The 14,262-nt window shown below is 34.3% G+C and overlaps 4 protein-coding genes across 4 annotated transcripts in view; 3 read left to right on the forward strand and 1 right to left on the reverse strand.

Annotated features, from left to right (window-relative positions):
* LOC106294205 lies at positions 1-581 on the forward strand. The gene has a single exon (XM_013729787.1). The coding sequence runs from the start codon at positions 42-44 to the stop codon at positions 561-563; it is 522 nt and encodes a 173-aa protein (XP_013585241.1). The 5' UTR covers positions 1-41; the 3' UTR covers positions 564-581.
* Positions 582-3,668: 3,087 nt separating this feature from the next.
* LOC106343986 (nudix hydrolase 4) lies at positions 3,669-4,795 on the forward strand. Its single transcript, XM_013783352.1, has 2 exons — positions 3,669-4,018; positions 4,121-4,795. The coding sequence occupies exons 1-2, from the start codon at positions 3,831-3,833 to the stop codon at positions 4,560-4,562; spliced, it is 630 nt and encodes a 209-aa protein (XP_013638806.1). The 5' UTR covers positions 3,669-3,830; the 3' UTR covers positions 4,563-4,795.
* A 1,222-nt stretch (positions 4,796-6,017) lies between these two features.
* Positions 6,018-7,427, reverse strand: LOC106344435 (putative endo-1,3(4)-beta-glucanase 2). The gene is given in 3 exon segments (XM_013783816.1): positions 6,018-6,558; positions 6,560-6,924; positions 6,927-7,427. Coding segments are annotated over 3 exon segments (1,407 nt in total).
* A 2,118-nt stretch (positions 7,428-9,545) lies between these two features.
* Positions 9,546-14,262, forward strand: part of LOC106344436 — an 8,142-nt gene continuing 3,425 nt past the window's right edge. The window contains exons 1-12 of the mRNA XM_013783817.1: positions 9,546-9,611; positions 9,787-9,833; positions 9,916-10,042; positions 10,179-10,363; positions 10,461-10,584; positions 10,919-11,011; positions 11,882-11,954; positions 12,042-12,137; positions 12,372-12,488; positions 12,595-12,657; positions 12,937-13,033; positions 13,385-13,884. Of these exons, the coding sequence (XP_013639271.1) occupies positions 9,546-9,611; positions 9,787-9,833; positions 9,916-10,042; positions 10,179-10,363; positions 10,461-10,584; positions 10,919-11,011; positions 11,882-11,954; positions 12,042-12,137; positions 12,372-12,488; positions 12,595-12,657; positions 12,937-13,033; positions 13,385-13,884 (1,588 nt within the window). The remainder of the gene's footprint in view (positions 9,612-9,786; positions 9,834-9,915; positions 10,043-10,178; positions 10,364-10,460; positions 10,585-10,918; positions 11,012-11,881; positions 11,955-12,041; positions 12,138-12,371; positions 12,489-12,594; positions 12,658-12,936; positions 13,034-13,384; positions 13,885-14,262) is intronic.

The raw sequence follows: 14,262 nt of genomic DNA on the forward strand, positions 1-14,262 counted from the left end.
TCTCTTTCTCTCGTTCTTAATTCTACTTTATCATCACAATAATGGGAAACACATCTTCATGCGCACCATTGATCACATCATCAGGAGTAGTCAAAATCTTATCTCCTTTCACCGGAACGCTCGACGTTTTCCCAAAGCCCATCAAAACTTCAGATATCGTCTCTCAAAACTCAGGTCAATTTATCACGGACTCGACACTCCTCCAAATAGGCCACCGAGTCACCGCCGTTTCTCCTGACGAGTTGTTGCGGCCGAGACGACATCTCTACCTTCTCCTTCCGACAGACATGCTCTTCTCTGTCTTAACACACGAAGAACTCGCTCTCATCTCCGAGAAAGCAGCAGAGATACTCAAAGAAAGTCGGTATAACCATTTGAAGAGAGTATTCCCTGTTTGTATGTTTCCAGTGTCGGGAGACAGAAGAAGAAACTCATCATCGAGTAATGAAGATGATCATCATCATCATGGTGTGGAAATAAGAGACACTCTTGAAGAGAAGGTGCTATGCGAATTGAACTATGGATCTTGGAGACCTGGATTGGAGACGATCGTCGAGAGCTAATGAGTAAAATCTCGAGGATCGTTACATACTTTAATAGATTATTAATTATAGAAGATTATTTTGTTGTTCTTTATTTTTGTTTCCCTGATTTTTTGTCCGAGTTTAAAGAAAAAATTAGGCTTATATAAATGAATATATTCACGATATATTGAATCTTAGTTGGAATCATTGGTTAACTCTATATTGGAAAGACAAGAAAAAACTATACACTGGAAGTATAGAGATTGGCATGAGCTATAGCTTGTATGTATCTCTCTATTTTAACTTTTAAGAACAAGTAATTTAGTAGTTTCATTGAAAGAAAATCAGATTCCTAATAAAAGAGATTACGTATTTTGAGATAACCGTACTTGCAAGTAACCGACTTTGGCTGCATAGTGTTTCTTTAGTATTAACCCGACAGTTATAATGAGTCTGGATGTTTCTTTTTCCATCGGATAAAAAGGATAAAGGTCAACAAAGACGCTGGTTTCTGGTTAACCAGATTTTAGGTACAACTATTTTGGTACGTATATATTTATATACATCTAAGTTTAAATTAATATAGGCTTGAGAATGTTATTGGAACCATACGCACATACTCTATGTAATGAATGGCAACATAGTGCGGGACGGATTTCATCGCGTATTTGAAATAACGCTTTTGCTTCACCATTCAACATAATACTAACAACATGTGCGTTATTTTGACCAATTACGAAGTTAATAAAAACAAAAAGAAAAGTTTTTTGTTTGTTCGTCAATTTCCAATACCGCACTTGTTGCAGTGTACGCTTCAGTTATGGTGCGTTATTTAACTATGAAGGGCGTTTTTCCTTATTTATCTTTTATGTTACAATTATTTCAAATAACTAAACAAATTTAATAGTTACAGAATCTAATTACTATGCTATTTTCCATAACTTACAAAATAATAAGTAATATTTAATAATATAGATTTAAAAAATATTAAAATTATAGTTTATGTTTATATATTAATTTAATTATAGTCTATACCCCCACACATATATATATATATATATATATATATATATATTAATTTATGTTTGAAATATTAATTTTAACCAGTGTTTTTAAAATATACAGAATCAATCGGTCAAACTGTAACCGTAACCCAAAATATAATTTATATATCTAAAAATATTAGTTACAAAAATAATAACAAAGATTGTTAACAAAAAAATATTTCAACTAAATCATAAAATAAAATATAGAAATTAGAACATAAAAAATCATAGTTTAGTCATGTTTTAAGTCAGGTATGAATCGGTTCTTATAGGGTCGAGTCTATTCGGATCGGTTATTTTTGAATTTGGGTCTATTCGGTCGGTTTTTTTGTTTCAGTTCTTTCAGATAGAAGAATTTTAGACCCAATAAGTACTTGAATTTTTGGTTCGGTTTCGGTCAAATATTTTTGAGTTATTTTAAAATATATTTATTATGTTAATATATTATTTATATTATTTAACTATAATCTATATTATATATCATTATTATTTTATTAATTAAATAATTTTCAATACCGCAAATATATATTGTCACCAATTAAACTATATTCCGCACCACTTTTTATTTAAAATCGTAGTTGCACAATCTCACACTTCAATTCAGCACGAACCGCAGTTGTACCATACTGCACTTCAATTCCGTACCGCTTCTTTTACCAAATCCGCCGTCACCATTCGGACCCAGGATATAAAAGATTTCGCCAGCCGATCTAATAATTAAAGTAGGATCGGAGGAATATTAGAAAGGACCTGCATATTTTTTTCGTCCTAGGCCAAAGTCTACACACCTACCTGAGTATAAGAATATCATAATTCATACATAAGCAAGCTTTTAGAATTAAATAATCTGTGATAAGAATTAAGAAGAACACAGACAGAAAATATCAAAGTACTGATGATTAGTGTTCAATCCAATTCAAAAATACTGATGCTAGGCTAAGGCCCATTTTTAATACAAGCTTATCGGTTGTATCCATGTTTGGGCTTCTCGAAAAAATGAGGATGACAAAGCAACAAGTCACCTTAAATAGACTTGAGGAGGGGCCTCGCCTAATAGCGTGTTTGCGTCAGGAGTTTGTGGATGAGCACACAGTACTCCATCCGTTTCTAAATAAATGATGTTTTATGAAGTTTTTGATGTATCAATACATTTTTTAATTTATCAAAAATTGTGTAACCAATAATATTTTGTAGTGTGTTTTGTGATTGGTTAATAATTTTTAATTTATATTTTAATGATATTTTTAAGATAAAATATAAGTTTCTGTTGCAGTTGTGCACAACCTAAACAGAGGGAGTATTTTTTCTGTCCGAAAAAGCATAAACAGACAAAAATGAGGAACCTAGTTGCACAGCTTCCCCATGCGCTCATAGTGCGCGTGTCTCGTCTCCTACGTCTTCCATTTTGTTCTTCTCCCGTGTCTGTGCCGAGATTTTTCTGTCTTTCGTCGTTAACGAGTTGACTTTTTGTTTTATAGATCTAACTTTGATTTTTCTTGACGAAAAAATTAAACAAAAATCTAGAAGAACAACAAAAACATGGCTTATCGATTTGCCAGTAGAATCGAATGAATGTTCTGTAGACCTGGAAAAAAATCGAATGTTCTGTAGACTTTTGTATCAATTTAAATTAACTTTTAAATTGTTATTTACATACCTCGTGGTTTGTTGTAACTGTTGTAACTAACAAAGTCTCTATTTTGTTAAAAAAAAATTTTAAAGTCTTCTTTTTGTTCTAGAATGCTGAAATTTTGTTAAGATTCAGAATCAATTAGGCTGAGAGTTAGCTCAATAACAAAACAACAAATCTCAAAATAGAGAAATAAAACAGTTAAGATAGATTCAGTTAGCCAAGAAACCTAGAAAAATCAATTCATTAACTGTGGAAATCAATTTAATAGCCAGCCAAATATTATATTAGCCCTTTCTCAAAAAAAAATAAAAAATATATATATATATATATTATTTATATTATTCTTAAAAATATATAGCGAGTTGATACTGTAAAACAAAAACAAAAAGAGGTTGGACGAAACGTCTGAAGCGCGTGAGAGGTTCCAACATCTCGTGTGGTTTTCCATATAAAGACAGTTCTAAAACCGAACCATCTCAACAAAATCGCTTCTCTCCTCTCTCTCTTTCTTGTTGCTTATCCATTCTCTCTCTTCCTTAAATCGATCCTCTCGAATTCGAGAACAGAGCCTTTTGATTCCAACCCTCTCCTGTTCTCAATTAGTGGGTCAAAAGAGGGATTCAAAAAATGACAGGCTTCTCTGTGTCTCTTATCGTGTCAAACTTATCAAACGTCGCCTCGTATCTCTCCCCCATCTTCGAGACCATCCCATCCAAGGTTGTTCCAGCGCAGATCGAGAAGGTTGTCTCTCTCGTCTCTCGCACGGGCAGAGATTTACAGCGTTACGATAACGCAGGGTATCGTCAAGTTGTCGGGTACGTCAAACACGTGTTGAAAAGTTTTTCCACCTTTGACGACTTATCTTTCGCTGTTCATTTCGGAATCTCATATTTTTAAATTTGGACAAATCTCTGCAGATGCGTACCGTACAGATACAAGAAACGACAAGGCAAAGGAACCGAGTCAAAAGAAATCGAACTTCTCCTTATCAGTGCTCAAAAGGGTAAAGGAATGTTATTCCCAAAAGGAGGTTGGGAGATTGATGAGTCTATGGAGGAAGCAGCTTTGAGAGAGACGATAGAGGAAGCTGGTGTAACGGGAGAGCTCGAGGAAAAGCTTGGGAAATGGCAATACAAGAGTAAAAGACATAGTGTGATTCACGAAGGTTACATGTTTGCGTTGCTTGTTGACCAAGAGTATGAGCGGTGGCCTGAAGCTGAGACTAGACAACGGAGATGGGTTGGTTTGGATGAAGCGAGAGAGGTGTGTCAGAACTGGTGGATGAGAGAAGCTCTCGAAGCGTTTGTTAATCTGAAGTGTAAGGCCGAGGAGGTTGAGATTGAAGCTGATGATGTTTAGAGGTTGGTGGAACAGAGGTTTTAGACTTAGTGTCCACAGGGATCAGAAGAAGAAGCTTACCGGGGGGGATTCACTTGGTCATAGCACCTCTCTGTCTCTTGAGAGTTGTGGAAAAGTTTTGATTATATGAAAATAAGATGTCAACTATATACTCCTAATTTTATTCAATCTTTTTGTATTTAATGATTCATTTATTCTTTGATTGTGAATAAAATGCCAGTCGTTTTCCTTTTTTTAATGCTCTCAGCTTCTATAGGAACACATTTAGTGCAATAAAGCCTCCGTTCGTTTGTACATCTGGAAGATGCATTCAGATTGTTCATCTAGATGTCTTATCCAGATGTTTCATCTAGGTGTTGTTCGTTTCTTTATTTGTCCATGCATCCATATGAATCATCTGAATGCAACAATGTTCGTTTGCTTTTCATTTTTTAACTTCCATCTACATCCAGGTGGACTTGTTAATAAAATGATTAAAATATAATTTTTTACGTTTCGGCAGAAAAATAGCATTTTTACGGTTTTGGTGAAAAATATTTTTGCGGTTTTTGAGGAAAAATGTGTGTTTTGGCGAAAAAGTGCATTTTTGTTGTTTTGGCGGAAAAATACGTTTTTATGGATTTGACGGAAAAATATGTTTTGCGGTTTGGACGGGAAAAATGTGTTTTGCGGTTTTGGTGGAAAAGTGTTTTTGACGGGAAAAGTTTTTTTTCACGATTTTGGCGGGAAAAGTTTTTTTTTTGCGATTTTAGCGGGAAAAGCATTTTCGCGATTTTGGCGGGAAAATCATTTTTGCGGTTTCGACGAGAAAATGCATTTTTTCCGGTTTTGGGTGGGAAGATACATTTTTCGATTTTGGCGGGAAAATGCGTTTTTTCGATTTTGGCGAGAAAATGTGTTTTCTAGTTTTGGCGGGAAAATGCGTTTTTCCGGTTTTGGCGGGAAAATGCGTTTTTCCTATTTTGGCGGGAAGATTGTGTTTTCCGGTTTTGGAAGGAAAATGCGTTTTTCCGGTTTGTGCGGGAAAATTCTGTTTTCCAGTTTTGGCGGGAAAATGCGTTTTCGGGTTTTGGCGGAAAAATTGTGTTTTCCGGTTTTGGCGAGAAAATTGTGTTTTTCCGGTTTTGGCGAGAAATTTTTTTTGCGGTTTTGCGGGAAAATGCATTTTTGGGTTTTGGCGGGAAAATGTGTTTTTTTTGTTTTGACGGAAAATGCGATTTTTCGGTTTTGGTCGCAAATTGTGGTTTTACTGGTTTGGTCGAAAAATATGTTTTTATGGAAATGTGTGTTTTACGTTTTTTTGCGGAAAAACGCATCTTGCGGATTTGGTGGGAAAGTGTGTTTTTCAGTTTTTGCGAGAAAATGCATTTTTTGGCTATAAGAGAAAAATGTATATGCTAAAAAATAGAATTTAGGGTTTGAAAATAATATTTTGATTTTAAAAGGTCATTTTTGTCATTTATCATTTATCTTCCGATAAGGAGTGGAAAGAGTGTCGGCTTGGTCACATTTCCTCCCCAACGTCATGTAATCCGCCAAAAGAGTGTACGCATGAGCTCTGTATCTCTTCCCCCACAAAGGATCGATCTTAACAAGCGCAGCGATCGCGTAGAGAAAGTAACCGAGATGAACATGGTGGTTGTTGTAAATCCCATACCCGTGATCTTCTCGTGCATTTCTCGATCCTTGGACTGTGATAATACCTCCCCATTTAGGATCATATGCATACATAAACGAGTTCGGTCCGAAACTCCCGTCAAGCCACGGCTCGATCATGTCCTTTAAGTACTTACTGATCTCCGGAATCACATGGAGATAAGAAACCTCTTCTGCGATCAAAGCCAGCCTCGCCGCTCTCGCTATCACTTTCCCGTAGTGATAAGACCAGCTCGAGACCGGAGACGAAGAGTTTAATGAGATAACGTCTTTGATGAGAGCTGAGATGATCTCTTCTCGTGGCGAGTCTTGTTTCACTCCTTTGAGTGAGTGCCACGTCACCGGTTAAGTCTCCGTCGATGCTTTTGTATTTGATGTTGTTCAGTACGGTGACTGATTCGTTGTCTTTTGATAAGAGCTTCAGATGAAGAGGATGAGCGAGCATCAGGAGATCTCCGTGGCCTCTCTTCTCCCATTTGTACTCTAAAGTGAAGGGCTTTGTGAAGTCTGCGTCGCCGGAAACCGGGTAAGAGCGACTGAACCGGTCGAGAACCGGTTCGAAATCTGGTTTGGAGTTAGGTAACACAGCCATTCGGATTAAACCGGAAAACTCGCCACGGCAACGAATCGAGGAGTTGTCGTGTTTGGTTAGTTTGATAGGAGAAGAGGCGTAGATCAACCATGTTTGGTTGTTGTTAAGCTTAGCTACGTATACTTTGTAGATAAGCTGTTACCGGAAAAGGACACGAACTCGTGGCTTGTTGAGATTGTGATCGTGTTGCATGAGACCGAGAATGTGATAAACGGGCTTCCTCTGACGAGGAAGAATCTGAGATTAGAGGAAGGGAAGTCTAGATTGACGCCGAGATCGCTGAATGAAGAGATCTGGTGAGTTTGCCTGGAACTCTGGTCGACGGGTGAACCGGAGATGGTAATGTCTGGTTTGAAAACCTCGTGGAAGAAGTCTGAGTTATGAAACAGAGACGGGTACGAGATGGAGAGGGATGACTTAGCCGGTTTGATGAGGTAAGGGTGGAAGTACTCAGGTTGGTCGCCTTTACCGAGAGTGAAGTTCTGGAAGAAAGAGTTAGTAGGGAGAGGGTTTGAGAGGAGATGGTTGCTGAAGAACCGAGACGGGTCTGGTAAAACAGAGGCTTCGCATTTTGGGAAGAGGAACGGAGCGTCGCTCTTTGGTTTCGAGTGAGCCATTTCTCCCTAATTTGGCTTTCCCCTAGTTCTCTGTCTTGGTTTTTTTTTCAGAAAGCGATTAGAAGATGTATCGTTTGAATCTGCAGCGACATTGGTAGGAGAAGAAGCGCGACGATTTGTTTTCTTTCTCGGAAACGCACACTACTTCTCATGCAAGATGCCACGTGGCACGTTTGATCTCCCTCCAAGAAAAAAAAAAGACATAATCCGACACAAATTTAGAATAACGCTCATATATACCAATGGGCCTAGAATGTTTTGTTCAAGGCCCTGTACAAAGTTTCAGTCAGCTTATGTCCCTCCCTTCTTGTAGGCCTATGCATTTTACCCGGATCCAAAAATCCAAACCGAAACCGATTTAAAAATATCCAACCCGAAACTGAACAAATTACAATTACTTATTAAATCCAAAATTATTCTATCCGAAAAAAACTGTAACTGAAAATAACCAATCCAAATAAATCTGGACTAGAAAAGAACCGATCTGATGGACCTGACACGATAAGAGATTCACACCCAATTTAAAAACATGAATATCTAAAACTATGATTTTTTGTCTTCTATTTTCTATATTTTATTTCATGATTTAATTGAAATATTTTTTTATTAATAATCTTTGTCATTATTTTAATAGCATTTCAAATAGTATGAAATTTTAAATGTACAATTTAGTTTTAAAATATTTTATTTTAAATTATTTTGTAAAATTTAGATATATATAACAGATTTCGACTAAATTTTATAGAGTTTGGGTATTTTGTGTTTTTCGGATCCTAAATATCCGAATCGGATGTGAATTCGATACGGCTCCAAAATCTATGCTATTATTTGCGAAGTAAATTTTCGCAATAGAGCTCTCACGTTGAAAGTTAGAGCGGTTAATATCGATATTACCCTTAATGAATAATTGATATATATATAATAGTTCTTATATACTATCTATTGTTCAAGTTGATGTATGTCTCCTTTTCATTATATGATTTGGTTATGTCACGTTGATGTATGTCTCCTTTTCATTATATGATTTGGTTATGTCACGTTGATGTATGTCTCCTTTTCATTATATGATTTGGTTGATTTCAACATAATTTGTTTATATCTTTAATTCGTCATTATTATCCTTATTATCATTGGATTTATCTTTCTAAATAAAACAAACTATTTAACCAATGCTGTGTATATATACGTAAGTTAATCCCCACGTCCTTAAAAGCTTCAAAATCAAACTTCTAATATCTAAATAGCATCTTTTTACTGAGTGCAAAACATGTCTCATCTACGAAGGAAGCCAGCTACTTTAGTCTTTATTGATGATATTAAACCAGGGAACAATAGTTACAAATTAAAGGTGCAGGTTATGAAATTGTGGAAACTATGGAGATCAAAAAAAGTTGTCTCCATTGAGATGGTTCTTGAAGATGCAACTGTGAGTACACTACAATATTATTTTTGATGATTTCTATTTTTAGATTATGTAAGATTATCTAACTTTTTCAATTGTAGGGAACAAGGATACATGCATCCATTGATCAGGATTTGATACAAATATATGAAGGAAAACTGTCTGAGGGTGTTGCTTTTTTTTATAAGCAATTTTACACTTGTGAATTATGCAACAGAGTATAGGACAAATCCTTTTCCGTACAAGTTGACTTTTTATCGAACGACAAACATTACTCCTTGTGATGATTTTCCTTCTTACTTACCAAACAAGTATCTGAAGAATTTTTCAGAGATTCATTCTGGGATCTTCAAGAATGATGTTTTGATTGGTTAGTAACTTTTTTATTAGTATATGTGTATATTTAACAAAGATGATTAGTTAAATTTCTTTGATTAATTAAATTTATTTGGCAGAACTAATTTCTTTTTTTTTTTAAATTCATACATCTTTTCTGGTTAAGATGTTGTTGGTCAGATTGTTCATGTTGGTGCTCTCACTGAAATTTATGCTAAAGGGAACAAACTAACAAACTCAATGTTATTCTTCCGGATGAAACGTAAGTGCCTTGAATTCATATTTCCATTTTTATTAATGTCTTCATTCTATTAATTTGATTTGGTCCGTTTGTCTCTTTTGCAGTGCTTCAAATTTGACTTGCACTCTTTGGGGTAATTATGGGAAACAGGTTATACACTATTGAAGAAAATAACAACTCAATTGTTGTTTGTGTTGTGTGTTTCGTATGTGTTACTGAGTACAAAGGTATCTTTTAATATGTTTTCCCCAATAATTATTCTCCTAAAATACTTACTCAGACCTATACAATTATTTTGCTATACTTTGTAAATTATTATTTTTTTTTTTTTTCTGATTAAAGGAGTTCATGGTATTTCGAATGTGTTTAATGCAACATAGTTTATATTCGATCCTCCTGGTCCTCATTTTGATGATTTTCGATCAAAGTAAGTTTATACACAAATATATATATATATATAAAATAAGTGATTTATTACCATGTTTAACAAGAAAAATAATTGTTCTCAGGTTGCCAAAAGATGACATTGTTCTCTCACGAGATGATGGATTATCTGGATCTACTGTTTCTTGGCATGATGAGTTATTTACTAAGAATCCTAGGAAGACATTAAGAGAGATATTAAGAACTAACGAGGTCCTTAAATGTTTAATAATATGCTATGGTTCTAAAATATGATTTTTTATTGAAGAGGGATTTGTATATATATATTGTTTTTACATGGCTTTAGACTTTGTAGCTGAAGTGTGTGTGTATATATATTTGTTTATAGATTGGAAAGTATGTCACCACTGCAACTGTTAAGTCGGTGGAAACTAATCCAAGATGGTATTATGTCGTGTGTGCTGTTTGCGAAAAGACCGTTCATCCAATTGAAGAAAACCCTGGTGATGAAGAGGGCCCAGTCATGTTTGATTGTCTACAATGTAATCGGAATGTAACTGAAGTTCTAGCCAAGTAAATTTACTCATCTTCATATTAAGTTTAATTTTATAATTATATTCTTTACTTTATATTTTATATTTTATTGTATTCATTGAATGTTTTCATTTAGGTTTAAACTGGTGCTATTGGTTACTGATGATTCTACTGAAGAAGCTAAGTTTCTTATTTTCGACAATATAGCTTATCCTTTTCTTAATAAGACAGCAGATGAATTAGCTGAGGAAGTGGCTGAGGTATAATGATTGTGTTATTGTCTTTTTTAATATATATATATACTGATAACAAAATCTAACATAGATTCTGATTATTTTTTAAAATCTAAGGATGATGACTCTGTTTTGCCAAGAACTCTGAACGATCTAATAGGCAAAACATTGCTTTTCAAGATGGGTGTTACGTCCAAAAATTTGAAAAGTAGGAAGTCAACTTTTATAGTTGACAAAGTCACAGATGATGAAGCGATCATTGAATAGTTTTTGACTCAGAACTTATCAAAGGTATATTCATATTCTTATTATAAGTGTGTTTATTGCTTTACTCTAATTATTTTAGAACTTTGATTTACAGGATGCTACTATTTCATATGCTGATGATGCTTCGCAGTGTTCCATTATGAAAAATGGGAATGATAAAAGGCTGGGTGTCATGGACGATGGTGTTGTAAACAAACGAAGGCATTAGATAGGGAGGGGGCTTACTATAATTGGTTTGGTTTTAACTTATTTCCTTTAAAACGTGTTGGATTTTTTTTTATTTGGATATTTTAATAGATCAATAATTATTTTATTTATATTAGTGTTACATTGGTGTTCTGGCTAAATGAGATGCATGCATTTTAACGTTGGTGTGGAGTTAACATTGATTATATACTGTTTATTTATATTAGATGCATGCATTTTAAATGCGGGCAGTTTATTTAACAGTTTCATATATCGGAAGATGCAGTATTACTGTTTATACGATATTTGGTAAAAGAAACTAAAAAACTGTTGATAAATATACATAAATATTAAATTGGAAACTAAACGTGAACCTAACCAGTGAAGATCCCAGCCAAGCCCAAAACTTTTTATATAAAATTGAATAGGACTTAAGACGAATCAAGATTGTACAAGAACATATTTAATTAGATAATAATAATGTATAATACAAAATATGCATTTAAATCAATTATTTTATTGTAATTATCGTCTAAAACAGAAAAATCTGAATATTTACATACCACATATCAAATTAAAACATATTTTCATATTCCGAAATTGTTTAGTATATGTATTAATGTTACTGATAATAACACACAGTAATAAAAATATATATAAACTATTTTAAAAAAGGAAAACTGGTGTATCTTGGATTTAATATCTCTTTCTATTGACCTTTACGCAAACGAATAAACAGGCAGCTGCAATATAATGGATTTTTACCTTTGATCTCATTGATTTCAGGTCTATTGTTTTACTATTAGTTTGTTAATTCTTCGTATGGTATTTGAACACTTTGATTATGTGACTGTGCAGTTATAATCAATAGCTTTGCGATATGAGACCAAGGAAAGATACAACGAAGAAGGCTAAATCTGTCAAAATACCACCATCAAATAGAAGTAAGTATTTATTGCACGAAGCCAGTATACACTGGAACATATTTGAAGCCAATGATATAAACTCTGTTATTGTTCCTAAACTTTTAGGTTTTGTGTCCAAGTCGCAACAATACGCACCTCCTGTTTTTAAAGAAACGTCTGTGTACAACCAATTCATAGATCTATCAAGCTTAAGTAAGGCAGGTAGTTATAAAACTGCAAGGAGGAAGAGAATGGACATATTGAAATTAAAGCGACTCAATAGAAAAAATCAAAGTTCTGGTAATATTTGTATTCATAGTTATTACTGAAAAACAAATTTTAATTGGATTGTGTTTAATGATTTTTTTTCCATCACGGTTCTGGTTGCAGAGTTACTAACAAAACCAGAAGATATAAGATGATTTTGTGTGTTTTTGGCATCTGATTCTGAATCAGACAATGATGATGATATGGATATCAACGTTACAGCTACTGTTACCAAACAAAAAAACAAACAAACACCTAACATCACAAAAGATGTCTTATTCTCTGCCATAGGCCTCACTGATACGGGTTAGTAATTATTAATAAATTTCATATTCCTTTCTCAAAAACATTGTATAATAAAATTTTCCAAAGGCTTATTATAGTTCTGCTTTTTTTTTTTTTGGATTTTCAGGATATTATGATGATGGAGATCCTTCCTATGTTTGTGGTTATTGTCAAGCGTATATGTGGTTTGGTGAGCGAATTTCCAAACGACTTGTAAGCGTCAAACCAATATTCACAATGTGTTACCATAAAGGGAAAGTCAATCTCCCAATACTCAAAGCACCTCCAAAGACTTTGTTGAGCTTGATTTACAATAAAAATGAAACGAGGAGTCATTTTCGAGAACTTATAAGAGCATATAATATGATGTTTTCATTCACTTCGCTTGGAAGACAAGTAAATCATGCCATTAACAATGGCTCGGGCCCTTATGTTTTTCAACTGTGTGGAGAGAATTACCATTTAATAGGTGGTATATTACCAGCTCCTGATAAAAATCCAGCTTTTCTACAACTCTACATTCACGACCCAGTTAATGAAATTGCCAATAGAGTTGCTGCCTATGGGTAAGAAGTTTTTTGTTTTTTTGGAATTAAAGCAACTTTACCAAATAATATGCATAACTAACAGTTTTTTTTTGTTTGACAAGGAAAACTGGACCTACATCGCAAATAAGGCTGGATATTGTTGAAGCCATAAAAAAATGTTGGATACACACAATCCTCATGTTAAAGCATTTAGAACAGCACGAGACAGGTTTTCCAACAGCGGCTATAATAATAATCTACAGCTGGTACTTGCAAGTGAGAGAACTACTGATGGAAGAACTCATAATCTTCCAACTGAAAAAGATGTTGCGGCTTTGATACCTGGAGATTTTAGCATGACATTTGAAAAAAGGATATTGTGATTGAAAGTACTACAGGAAAGCTACAACGGATAACTGAGTTGCATCCAGCTTACTTGCCATTACAATACCCATTGCTTTTCCCCTATGGAGAAGATGGTTTTAGACTAGGAATTGATATTGGGTTTGTTGATATGTCTGGAAGAAAAAGAAAAACTGTAACAATGCGAGAGTTTTTTGCTTTTCGTATACAAGAAAGATATGGTGAATCACCTATAATCCTGATGTCTGGGAGATTATTCCAACAGTTTTTGGTGGATGCATACACTATGATTGAGTCTAACAGACTCCGTTACATTTTTCTTAATCAGAAGAATCTACGAGCAGAGTATTATGATAAAATTGCGGCATCAGCTGATAGAGGTGAAGACGACCTCTCAGAACAAGGTAAAAGGATTTTTATTCCTTCTTCTTTCACCGGAGGGAAGAGATATATGATGCAGCATTATTTAGATGCTATGGCGACGTGCAAGTACTACGGTTATCCTGACTTCTTCATTACAATAACCTGTAATCCTAAATGGCCAGAGATTACTAGATATTTACAAAAGCATGATTTAAAGACCGAGGATCGTCCAGATATTTGTTGCAGAGTCTTTAAAATGAAGCTTGATAATCTTGTGGAATATCTAACAAAGGATAAAGTTTTGGGTCGGGTTAATTCAGGTACACTTCTAAAATTTTGTTATTATCTGTTAAAATAGATAAATTCATGTATAATCCATTAATTTTAATTTTAATCTTTGCAGCAATGTATACCATAGAGTTTCAAAAGAGAGGATTACCTCATGCTCATATGGTACTTTTTCTCCATCCAGATTCTAAGTTACCTATAGGTGATGATATAGATAAATTCATATCTGCTGAAATTCCAGATAGAGATTTAGA

The sequence above is a fragment of the Brassica oleracea genome, chromosome C5 (assembly GCF_000695525.1).
Source record: "Brassica oleracea var. oleracea cultivar TO1000 chromosome C5, BOL, whole genome shotgun sequence".
In the NCBI taxonomy this organism is placed as follows: Eukaryota; Viridiplantae; Streptophyta; class Magnoliopsida; order Brassicales; family Brassicaceae; genus Brassica; species Brassica oleracea.